This window comes from Desmodus rotundus, chromosome 1 (assembly GCF_022682495.2).
Source record: "Desmodus rotundus isolate HL8 chromosome 1, HLdesRot8A.1, whole genome shotgun sequence".
Classification (NCBI taxonomy): Eukaryota; Metazoa; Chordata; class Mammalia; order Chiroptera; family Phyllostomidae; genus Desmodus; species Desmodus rotundus.
The window spans coordinates 169,540,651-169,553,731 of record NC_071387.1 but is presented as its reverse complement, the minus strand read 5'-3'; the positions used below and the strand labels follow the sequence as shown (position 1 = coordinate 169,553,731).

The 13,081-nt window shown below is 39.6% G+C and overlaps 1 protein-coding gene across 6 annotated transcripts in view; it reads left to right on the top strand.

Moving 5' to 3' along the window:
• The window catches only part of OCLN (occludin), a 49,504-nt gene extending 41,486 nt beyond the window's left edge, over nt 1-8,018 (top strand). For all 6 annotated transcript variants that reach the window (XM_053912947.2, XM_024578520.4, XM_024578519.4 and 3 more), the window contains 3 exons: nt 686-857; nt 3,763-3,804; nt 5,252-8,018. In XM_053912947.2, coding sequence (XP_053768922.1) covers nt 686-857; nt 3,763-3,804; nt 5,252-5,374 — 337 coding nt within the window. In that variant the 3' untranslated portion in view covers nt 5,375-8,018. The remainder of the gene's footprint in view (nt 1-685; nt 858-3,762; nt 3,805-5,251) is intronic.
• Nucleotides 8,019-13,081: the final 5,063 nt, after the last annotated feature.

The window sequence follows — 13,081 nt, the reverse complement described above, 5'->3', positions numbered from 1 at the left end:
TCCTCCATGGATTACGGGTGAATAGCATTATCTTCATATGTAAATAATAGTTGGTATACTGAGAGGTACAAGTGATCAGAATTGCAGAGTTTTTTCCATAGCTTAATGCATTGCTAATAAATTATTTGTACAACGAGCATGCATTTTTATACGTGTACATTTTAAGGTCTAATTTTATAATCAAAGAAACTTAAGCTATTTCCACTTAAGAGAACCAAGACCAAGATCAACAACAATAATAACCCCCCCATGCTCCAAAATAGCCCGAAAACTGTAGGTGGTGCTGGCGAATAGCCAGCTGCTGCTTGACTGCTCTGCCACTGCCGTGGGCCAACATGCTCTGTTCGCGAGTTCCAGTTTTAAGACATTAAACATGTGTCGCATTATCATGTTGTATATTCAGAATAAATGGGTTCTTATGGCTTGAACCTTAAATTTCATAAATTGTTTTTAACTTTATTTCTAAAAATTATGTAGGCATAGTTTTTTTAAAAACGTGATCAGTGATATATAAAGTATAATTCTTCTTAAGAGAACTTATTTGCAACCCACTTTCCTCTTCCCCATAAGCTACAAAAAGAAAACAATGTTATTCTCCACATCCCATCAGTTTTATGTTTGAGGAGGAAGCACTGCATATTATGTCTGCTAAGGATACATAGTCATTTTCTCACTGAATTTTTAGGGAATATCCACCTATCACTTCAGATCACCAAAGACAACTCTATAAGCGAAGTTTTGACACTGGCCTGCAGGAATACAAGCGCTTACAAGCAGAACTTGATGAGATCAATAAAGAACTCTCCCGTCTGGATAAAGAATTGGATGACTATAGAGAAGAAAGTGAAGAGTACATGGTAAATTCAAACTTGATAATATTGTATTTCATATACTTTTATTCTGATCTGTGGAGATCCAGTATCCCTCATACTGATGTTGATACAAAATTTGCTAGTAATTGTCAAACTGGAACTTTATTGAAGAATAATTGAAATTGAGTCTTGGATGAAAGTCTTCCAAATTGAAGAGTGTGCTAATACTAATGGAGTTAAGAATTACAAAGCAATAGTCTATGTACATATACCCCATCTTATTTAAAAGAAAACAGCTATATTATTTTTTCTGTTTATATACCCAGTTCATTTTTTCTGTAAAAAATTCAAACAATACGGAATTGTATAAATTCCTCAAATTCCATCACCTGGTTATCAGCCAAAATACTAGTTTCTGAACTAGCCCCTCCATGTAGAAGTGCACCTGGACACACGCCATCTATAATAAAGAATTGTCTTAGTGTTTTATCTGTATCTTTCCTGCCTTTTTACTCAAAAATAGTTTTTGTGATCACCGGGCTAAGACAGTATTTGTCTGTGTAAAGTTACTCTGTCCTTTTTAATCCCCCCTTCCACGCTATCCTCTTAGGAAGGAAGGAACGCTGCATCGATCAGACTTAAGGAATTGGGAATTATGCTGCAGCTTGCTGAAGGCAGTGTACCTACAGAAATTATTTGGAGCTCCTCTGCGTGGGAAATGTGTCACTTCTGACACTTTTAAATTTATTTAGTCAGTCACTTATATCAGCATGGATTCACGGATGTCTTAACTTATACTTTGGGTTATAGTCAAATACTACTTTATTTTGTTCCTTGCATTGTTATAGCTGTGACCATTGGGAACTCTTTCAGTTGCCTCTTTTGTCTGTTCAACGTACCCCCATCATTGTGGGGGGTTTTCTTTTTAAATGCTTTCTGCCACTCCTATATCCTGTGTTTTTTTAATTCTCACCCAAGGATAAGTTCATTGATTTTAGGGAGGAAAGGGGAGAGACAGAGAGAGAGAAATGTTAATCGGTTGCCTTCTGTAGGTACCCTGACCGGGGATCGAACCCGCAACCTAGGTATGTGCCCTGACTAGGGATTGAATCTGCAACCTTTTGTTGTACTGCACTACGCTCCAACCAAGTGAGCCACCCAGGCAGGGCTATCCTGCTTTTTTACTCAACAGCAGCTTATGTTGATCCTTTCATATCAATAATAAAGATCTACCGTATTTTGCCATATAATGAGCACTTTCTGCCCAAGTTTTTGAGGGAAAAATAAGGATGTGCATTATACATGGGTATAATAATGGGTATAATCATCCCATGTACAATGCATACAGAACTGTGGGTGTGCATTATACGTGGGAGTGCGTTATGCACGGCAAAGTACCATACTTACTGGAAAAAAATGTATGTGTTAAAAATAGCTATACAATATTCAATTCTGTGGTTACCATAATTTACTGAAGAGTCACACTCTGCCCCTGACTGGTGTGGCTCAGTGGGTTGGGCATCATCCTACAAACCAAAAAATTGCTGGTTTGATTCCCAGTCAGGGCACATGCCTGGGTTGCAAACCAGATCCCTGATTGGGGGCATGCAAGAGGCAACTGTTCGATGTTTCTCTCTCACATCGGTGTTTCTCTCCCTCTCTTTTACCTTCCCTTCCCCTCTCTAAAAATAAATAAAATCTTAAAAAAAAAGTCATCCTCTGTGAATAGACATTCAGGTATGTCTACCCCCTGTCCCCGCCCACTCAGTAGTACCAGTAATACACTGGCGAACCTCTCCATATTTGTGTATTTGTCTAGCTAGAACAAATTTCAGAATATAAAATTGCTGAGTCAGAAGTTATGCACATGTAAATTTTTATTGCAAAACTTCCCTCCAGGAAGATTATATCAACTGCATTTCTGCTGATTATGCTCTGGAGGGCTCATCTGATGCACATTTCACTAATACTTAGTGCCCGAAAAATTACTGCCTTATGTTTTAGATTATTAGTACTTAAACTTTTTTTATCATCATTTATTTATTGGAACCTCATATCATTTTATAAAATACCCTTTGTTATTTTTAATTGGGGTGATCTGCTTTTCAGTTTTGAAGCATTTACTTACACAGTTCAATTTAACTATTGTTTTATGGCTGTTGTATGGTGTTGTCATAAACCTTTCTCAACTCAATGAACAATTATTATGAATAATTACTGTGCCCTAGATATAGAAGTGCAGAAATGAGAAAGATAAATAAAACCCTGTGTCAGCCCTCAAAGAGCTCATATCCTAAGAGAGAAGCTGACGTCTAAACAACTTAGGCAATGTCAGTAATGCCATATTCACATCATGTGTAGAAAGTACTGTAACTGATTGCTAGGGGAAGGAACAAGGTCTGATGAAGGGCTGAAAAGTTCAGGAGTAACCAGTTGCGGGGTAACCATTGCAGATTCTCCCAAATCAGGGAGTGGTACATGAGGACAGCCATAAGGAAAACATGGTAGAAATCTGGAAGCATTAACATGATCAATTTTTGAAAGGAATTGCAAATGATGGGGGCTAAGGCTGGAAAGGTGGGAGACTAAATTAGTAGAGGAATGAATGGGGAGCGCTGACCAGTTTTATAATGGGCTATAACCTGATTAGAGCTGTGCTTTACAAGACCTCTGTGGTGTCAGCGTGGCACATGGACTGGCACAGGAAAGGGGACAGACAGCAGAACAAGTCGTGACCTGCTTGTGTGAACGGAATGTAGGTCATTGATTTCTCTTCACTGGCTTCCTCAGTCCTCCTCCTGACCATCTTAGTTTTAAGAGCTTTAAGACTTTGTTATTTTAATTTCCTATATTTTTGGCAGTTTTACCTTCAAAATACAGCATCTGTAATGTTATTTGTGAAAGAGGAAATGCACCATTGAACATATTCCCTTGTGTTTCTCATTAATAGGCTGCTGCTGATGAATACAATAGACTGAAAGAAGTTAAAGGAGTAAGTATCCATATTGTAAGATTCTTTTAGGAAGAATTTTTCTGTTACATGTTTTTCCTTTAATCTTTAGAATAACTATGAATCCCTTGTCACTCACACATTGACTATAGACAAAAGGCCCAGTAATTGCAAGATAAATTATACCCAAGAAGTTGGAACCTTAATTTCAGTTGTTTGCAGCTGCAACCAACACTGATTTTTTAACTGTTTTAAAGGTTGAAGTATATATATGGAAAAGTACACAAATCAAAGTGTACAACCTGGTAAATTTTCACAAAGCAACCACATACCTCTGCGCCTGGTGTGTGGTTACTTTGTATTCAAAGAATATATTTCCTAGTACCCTTGACAATGCCCTCTTGTACTCTTCCAGTTTTTAAATTCTTTCCAGAGGTAACCACCATCCCAACTTCTAACATTATAGATTAATTTTACCTGTTTTGAACCTTACATAACTGGAAATATGTATGTGTGATTTTTAAAAAAGATATATTTGCTGATTTGAGAGAGACACACACACACATTGATTTGTTGTTCCACTTATTTATGCATTCATTGGTTGCTTCTTGTATGTGCCCTGACCTGGGATTGAACCCACAATGTTGGTGTATCAGGACAATGCTCCACCCGAGCTTCCGGGCCAGGGCTGATTTTTTTTTGCTCAGTACTATGTGGGATCCATTCATGTTTTGGCATGTAGTTGTGGCTCATTTAATTTTACTTATTTTGTGAATAAAACACAGCTTACTTATTATATTATTAATGAGCATTTGGGTTGTTTCCTGGTTAGGGCTTTTACAACCAATGCAGCTTCCAACATTTACGTGTCTGTGCACGTGTGCACACACTTGTTAGGTGTATACTTAGGAGTGAAATTGTAGGGTCATTGGGCAAGTTCACGGACCCACCGAGAAGTGTGCATTCCTATTGCTCTATATCCTTACCAACAGTTGCCATTATCACTTTTTCTTGACTTCAAATGTTTTTGTTTTTAAAAGATTTTATATTAATTTTTTTAAATTACAAAACATCATTTTAAATGCAAAAGTTTAAAAGCATGCACAGTTTCCTGTCTCATGTGCCATTTATCCAGTTCCTCTTTCCCAAGTTAACTGATATCACCAGTTTGTTGTTTTCCTGAATTTTTAGATGATCTTTGTGTTAGCAAAAAGACCAGTAATCATTTTTTGTTGCTTTACAAATCATTGGAAATTAGTGTATCCTTTATAGAACTCAGGTTAGAAGACCTTGTTTGGCCAAGAGAATTAGCTGCCTGTCTGGTCTGAGATCCTGCCACGTGCTTTGTGTAGGTCACAGCATTTAACACTCCCAACAGTTCTGACTAGTACTCCCCTGGTTTTCGGTTCACCTCTGCCCTCCCAGCAGCTACACATAACTCGTTTTTATATTGTTAAATTTACCTGTGTCATTTTTCCCCTCCCTTTAGTCTGCAGATTACAAAAGTAAAAGGAATTATTGCAAGCAGTTGAAGAGTAAGTTGTCACACATCAAGAAAATGGTTGGAGACTATGACAGAGGGAAGACAGAAGGCAGAGTCCAGATTGTTTGAGTGATTAAGAGGTGTCTGCGATGCTGTCAGGATGCAAAATGACTTTGGACTCCAACCAGACCAAACCTTTGTGGCCATTACGAAGTTTTGGTAGCTTTAATATCATCGGTATTAAAGCATTTTATAAGTAGCTTTTGATAATCATCTGGGCTGAACACTCCAATTAAGGATATTATGCTTTAAACTTTGGTTCTTTTATTAAGAACTAACTGTTGTTTGAGGTTTTTAAACTGTTGTCCTTAAAGGAAGGTCACTGAGTGGACTGTGCTGTGGACTTTCATGCCCTAGGCGGTCATGCCTTAGTACTTCGTTATTTCGAATAGGTGATCTCATTTAATCCTCCCAGATTGCTCCCTTCACATAACTATTATTTATAATCATTCCTTTTCAGATAAGGAAACTGGGTCCCTGCAATCAAGTGAAACTGCTTGTTTCCTAGCTTGCAGTTTTGGTTAAGTCTGTTTTATGACTCCATTAATGAAATCCCTGGCCATTCACATTTTAGCTACTGTGGATATTGCATTCTACGAACCTCCTTATTGATATTTTTCTGTGTGTAAGTGGTTAAAAGAGCTTTTTATTGTTTTATGTTATCTTGGTAATAAAGATCATGTAAAAGTAACAAATTTTGAAATTTAAAGCTTGTAAATATATATTTACTTTTTAAAATCAAAATTTAAAATCACTGGTTAGAATTTTATTGTGTATTTTTAAATACTTTTTAATCTTTTATGGTTTACATGCTTTTTTTTTTAAACCAATTAGGCTTTTTCATTATATTAGAGGATCTGATTACATTTGTAATTTGGTTATGACTTGAAATGTATCTTACAGGAATGTTCAAGTTCTATACATATTTTATAAGGTATTAAACCAGGTGTTTTCTTTCTATAACATGCCTGTTTGATGTCATTAGTGCTCTTAATTTAAGCTGTACAAAACTGCACTCATCAATGGTATCTGTTATTGTTTTAAACTCTTTCGGGTGCTGTACTGGTTGCTTGTTTCCCAATCTCTTAGCTCTAAGAAGGACAATTGTCTGAAAGTAGAATCCAATACCACAAAACATCAAATATTTCAAATCGTGCCCTTAAATCTCAACACTTTTATTAGTAAAGTAAAATTAGCTGATCATACTGGCACATCACTAGCCAAGTTGACTCTGAGCATCCCCCCAGCTTAGAACTGTTTTGGTGAAAGAATTTTGACGAATCCGTAATTAATCTTTAGTAGTATGCAATTCAGTCATTTAGAGAGAGAGAGGAAGGGAGATAGGGAGAGAGAAAGAAATGTCGACTTGTTGCTCCACTCATTCGTGCACTCATTGGTTGCTTCTTGTATGTGCCCTTACTGGGGTCAAAACCACAACCTTGGCGTATTGGGACACTGTTCTAACCAACTGAGCTACCCAGCCAGGGCCCAAAGATAAACTTTTAAGTAATGTTTCCACTAAATTCTGATTGATTTCTTCAAACTGAAGAAATTCGCCCTGGGCAGTGTGATTCAGTGGATTGAGTGCCGGCCTGCGAGCCAAAGGGTCGCCGGTTTGATTCCCAGTCAGGGCACATGCCTGGGTTGTGGGCCAGGTCCCCAGTTGGGGCATGTTGAGAGGCAACCACACATTGACATTTCTCTCCCACTCTTTCTCTCTCTTCCCCTCACTCTAAAAATAAATAAATAAAATCTTTAAAAAATATATTTCAAAAAATTGAAGAAATTCTTAATTTTCTATGTGCTTTACATACTTATAACTAAATAGTCTATGCTTTTCATAACTTTTGGAGTCACACCAAGTGGTAAGGACTGTTGAGCAACTTAACTGATTTTTATGTGTGCTAAAATTTTAACTCTTTGTTCTTGGAAGTCAGTGTACTTGATTTATGATGGCCAGCTTGCCAGTGTTCTGGCCATATAAAACTTTGCATTGTAAAATTGTGCCATACAATTTGATTTTGAAATAAAATAACAAAATCATTTTTCAAATGCAGTACTTACTAAAGACCACCTCAGGAGCCAGGATCAGGGGGTTTCAGCTGGGATTGATATTAACTAGCTAGATATAACTTCGAAAAGCCACTCAAGCAGTTTCCAAGTCTGGAAAATAAGAGGTTTAGATTAGATTCCAGAGGTCCCTTCCACCTCTGACCTTCCGTGATTCTTCTGTCTGCATTCTGCTTTCTACTCTGTTCACCATTGTTCAAGATTTTGTTGTGAAAGCATGTGGTCTGCTTGATAAAGGTTCGTTGCATAATTTCCTTACCTGTGTGTTTTGTATTAAAGGTAGATCAACATTTTAATTTATTTTAAAAAATTTAAATACAGGAAACTATGAACATACGTGAACCCACTGCCCAGAAAAAAATAACAGGTGTTAGTTTGTCACATGTGCTTTGTATTTTTTGAAATAAATTTAAGTCTTAGTTTTATAGTAAAAGTTACATTGTCTATATATACATACACACATGAAATATTTAATTTCTTACAACACTATTGCAACCAATTCTCATTTTACAGTAAAGAGAACTAATGATCTGAATCATTGATTATTAGGTTCTATACTCCCATTCTATCTTGACTTTGGTAATAAATTAATGAGTTGGATAAGGTAGAGTTGCTCTGATATTAATAAAATGTCCTGTTTTAATTTTGAGTGCATTTAAGTACTTTTAATAACATGAAATATTTTCATACAAATATATCTGTAACGACCTGAATGGGGGTATGCAAGTGTAAAGAAAGGTCAGGGCAAAAGTGTACTTTAATCAGTTCAGGGATCTCTGCTTCAGTTGTGGGGGGTGGGGAGTCTTCTAACAAAACACATTCTTCCTTTTTCAGCATTGCATTGGAAGTGTGTCAACTAGACATTTTTAAAGGCTCAGCCAGAGAAATAAAAATTCAAACTCAATTTCCTGGCAGCTCGTGGTTCCACTATACTTACCTTGTCATCTCTCTTGTGTGAAAGCATGAACAAACTAGGTGGAAAATTATCTCATCCCTCCTCCTCTGTTTCATATTGTTAACATTTCTTGTAATGGGAATAGTTTTCATGAATAAAATGCCCAAGTATCCTGGGTAGATTTTTGAAAACACTATGTTAAAGTAATGCCACTTTGGAGTTAGAAAGAACACTAACACAGAACTATGGTTTTTCTGTGTGTGTGTGTGTGAAAGGGTGTTCCAAAAAAAACCGCTCTAGTTGCTGCCAAAGAATCTGCTTGCTCTTTCCTGCACGTGTTCTTGCTTTGTCCTTTAGGAATTACTTGCTGTGTGACCTTGGGCAAATAGCCTTCCTGTATCACATTTTGCTTTTTTGAAAGAGATATTTGTACCTAATATGGTTATATGAAAGTAGTTAATGTGTGTCTTAGACCAGCCCTTGTCAGAAAGTAAATATGGCCAATTATATCTAATTCCCAAAGCCAGAAGGTGAAACTTTGAACAACTTTTTAAAAAGCAAATTGTGTCTCAAATACTTATGTATCACCCCAATCCCCTATATGCTTCATCTGCGTTGGGTGCAGTTTTAGGGTGAACATTCTAAGTTCCTGGACAACTGCATTAGGCTTGGCATTGTGACTACTCATAAATGACTTAACAAATGCTTTAAAAGCATAGAGTTTACATATCAAGATAAGGATTATTAGATAGTGTTATAAGCAATTCTGGAGGTTTTTGATGAGTCTCTTGAATGATCTAAGTTCCATAAAAAGATACTGGAGTAGGGAGGTTCACCACTCCTATTCTTTAAAGTTGCACACTTTGAATTTCAACTTTATTCCACTGACCGAGCTGTTGATGAATTTCCTAACTCTGGATTGTGTCCAGCCACCTATGAGCAAGGAACAAATTGTTCCATTCTTTATAGTTGTGCCTTAGTTTTACAAGTTAAACATTTGGCTAAGTTAGATCATTCATTCTACTACTTTGTACACAATTAGATTTCTGTGTCATAATTATGGCAAGGGATTAGCATGGATTTACATATATTTTGTTCTGCTTTGCTTTAGTACCATTTCTAGGTGAGTCAAGATCTACAAAATCTGTAAGAGGAGAGTAAACTTATGGTTGCTAAAAGGCTGAATGATTCAGCTTCCTCTCCACAAATATGCTTTAATTTAAATTTATCTGGGAGTTCTCTGTCCTTTCCCTGGTTTTCCATTACAAAAGTTTCCAGGGTAGTAAACATAAGTGAGAAACTTGGAGCTTGGGGTTGTGGCTGTTTGTCTTATGCATCCCATCTTGGAATAGGAAGGTCAATCAGAACAGAAAGAAAAGTAGCCTGGGGTTTGTAGAAGGAAGGAAGGAGGAGGGAAGGAAAGTGGGAAGGGAAAGGAAAAAGGTGTGGAGTTTGAGTCCTGTAGAGGAGTCAAAGATACAAGGGAGGCAAAAATGGAAGGTGACTGGCGCTGGCAAAGAATCAGCAACACTAATTTCCCCTCTCCCTTTTAAAGACAACACCACCAACACTAAACAATAAGACGTCTTCTGTGGAAAAATAAAAGGAGCTGGTTATGGAGCTGCCACTGTGTGATGCATAGCACTGTAGGGTGGATGGAGCTATCCCCATTTTATAGGTGATTTGCTTGAGGTCACCCAGTTAGTGTGGCAGAGCTTGATTTTAAATCCAGGTCTGTTCTTTCCACTACTATGCAGGATGGCTTGTTTGTTTTTGAGGGGGTAGAAAACATGGGAAGATTTGGGTGCCAACAAAGCAATACAGGCAACAGAGGGGAAGCAGAGCATCTCCAGATAAGGTAGTTCCATTCTGCTCTTCCTCTCCTGGGCCTAACCTTTTTTCAAATATTCTGGGGTGCCTTGCCTCACCTTTTCTTGAGCATGGGAAACACATCATTCCATATGTATAAACAGGCATCTCAACTTTTCCAAAACTGATCTTACCCTGCTCCCCCTCTAGATAATTGCAACTCCAGTCTTTCAGTTGCTCAACTAAAGAAGCTTGGAGTTATTGATTCCTCGTTCATGTCCAGTCTATCGACAAGATTGCGAATCCAACAGCTTCTCACTTGCTGCACTGCCATACTACACTACTTCGAGCCGTCATCAACCCCAAAGTTCTCACCATGCTCGGAGCCACCCACCTCTCAGATTTCTGCGGCCACCCTGCTTTCTCACGCAGTGCCTCAAACACACCAGTGCTCTTCCACCTTTGCACTTGCATCTTCCTTTACCTGGAGAGATCTTCCCTAGTATCAGCGTGGTTAACTTCCTTCCTTATTCTGATCATGATTTAACTGTCCTGGTGTGGACTCCTCTGACCACGCTATTTTAAACTGCAAACCGTTCCCCCTTCCATGCTTCATTTTTCTCTATGTCACTGTCACCATTTGATAGAGTATGTTATTCTTTTTTTTAAATATATTTATTGATTATGCTATTACAGTTGTCCCATTCCCCCCCCAACTCCACTCCATCCTGCCCACCCCCTCCCTCCCACATTCCCCCCCTATAGTTCATGTCCATAGGTCATACTTATAAGTTCTTTGGCTTCTACATTTCCTACACTATTTTTACCCTCCCCCTGTCTATTTTCCTCCTATCATCTATGCTACTTATTCTCTGTACCTTCCCCCCTTCCCCCCTCCCAGTCTCCTATTGACAACCCTCCATGTGATCTCCATTTCTGTGGTTCTGTTTCTGTTCTAGTTGTTTGCTTAGTTTTCTTTTGTTTTGGTTTTAGGTGTGGTCGTTAATAACTGTGAGTTTGCTGTCATTTTTACTGTTCATATTTTTTATCTTTTTCTTAGGTAACTCCCTTTAACATTTCATATAATAAGGGCTTGGTGATGATGAACTTCTTTAACTTGACCTCATCTGAGAAGCACTTTATCTTCCCTTCCATTCTAAATGATAGCTTTGCTGGATACAGTAATCTTGGATGTAGGTCCTTGCGTTTAATCTTGGGTAATGTAATTATGATGTGCCTTGGTGTGTTCCTCCTTGGGTCCAGCTTCTTTGGGACTCTCTGAGCTTCCTGGACTTCCTGGAAGTCTGTTTCCTTTGCCAGATGAGGGAAGTTCTCCTTCATTATTTGTTCAAATAAGTTTTCAATTTTTTGTTCTTCCTCTTCTCCTGGCACCCCTATAATTCGGATGTTGGAACGTTTCAAGATGTCCTGGAGGTTCTTAAGCCTCTCCTCATTTTTTTGAAGTCTTGTTTCCTCATTCTTTTCTGGTTGGATGTTTCTTTCTTCCTTCTGGTCCACACTGTTGATTTGAGTTCCAGTTTCCTTCCCGTCACTATTGGTTCCCTGTACATTTTCCTTTGTTTCTCTTAGCACAGGCTTCATTTTTTTCATCTACTTTTTGAACAGATTCAACCAATTCTGTGAGCATCTTGATAACCAGTGCTTTGAACTGTGCATCCGATAGGTTGGTTATCTCTTCATCGCTTAGTTGTATTAGTGTTGTCATTTGGGCCTTTTTTTTTTTTTTTTTGGTCTTGGCGCGCCTGTTATGTAAAGGGGCGGAGCCTTAGGTGTTCACCGGGGTGGGGTAACGCTAGTCGCTGGGCTATGACGCTGTACGTGGGGGAGGGGCCGAGAGGGAGCAGTGGCGCCCCCGTCACTCTCGTCAGGATTTCAGTCTTTCACTCCGATACCCACAATCAAACTGGGCCCCTCTGGTGCTGGCTCCCCAGTGGGTGGGCTTGTGCACACTCTAGGCCCCTGTGGGTTTCTCCAACGAGCTCTCCCGTGAGGCTGGGAGTCTCTCCTGCTGCCGCCCCAACCCCCAGGGGCGCTTTCAATCAGAGGTTTGAGGCTTTACTTCCCCGAGCTGGAGCCCTGGTTTGCGCGGTCTGCTTCGCTCCCCATGGTTCATCAGGTTTATCTATGTTCAAATGTGGGGCTGCGGTGTGCTACCTGCGCTCTGCCTGCCCCGCTCTCTGCCACTCTGAGTCCAGCCCTCTCGGTTTATCTGCATGAATGTGGGGCCACAGGGTCTGCTAGTGGTCGGACTGCCTGCCCCGTTCGTCCCACACTCCGCCAGTCTCGGTCCCGCCACGGCCACGCGAGTCCTCTCCACCCCGGTGCCTGTCTCCGCCCCTCCTACCGGTCTAGATGAATGTTTATTTTTTATTTCCTTGGTGTCAAACCCCCTTGCCGTTCAATTGTCAGTTCTGGTTGTGCGAGGAGGAGCAGTGTGTCTACCTACGCTGCCATCTTGGTTCTCTCTCAGTATGTTATTCTTGATAACTGTCTCCATATAGTAGAAGGAAACTTCACGAGGCCAAGGATTTTGGTCCGTTTTTCATTGCATTTCCTCAGTGCTTAGAACTGTATCAGGCCCAAAATAAGTGTGCAATAAAATATTTGGTGCCTCAACAGCAACAGCAGCAGAAGCGTCCCAGAAAACTGTTGTACAGCAAGTTTAGTGACTGCTGCTGTTGTGGTATGAGTTCTCTATGCCAACCTTTTAGAAATAAAACAAAGTCATGCTCCTCAGTTGTCGGGTCTACATTACCCTTCGGACCCTTCAAGACCAAATGACGCTTTCCCTGCCTCTTCGTTAGCTGGAAGGTGGACAAGAGGTGCCTCCCCGCACCTCACATCAGCTCAGGGGATGCCACCGCCCCCGAACGCCGGCTCCGACAACCTCCGCTGGAAGCAGTCGGAACGCTTCTGCCTGGTCTCCGGGCCTGGCGGAAGGCCTTTGAAGGCGTCCTTGCAGCAGCTTGGGCGGAGCTTCC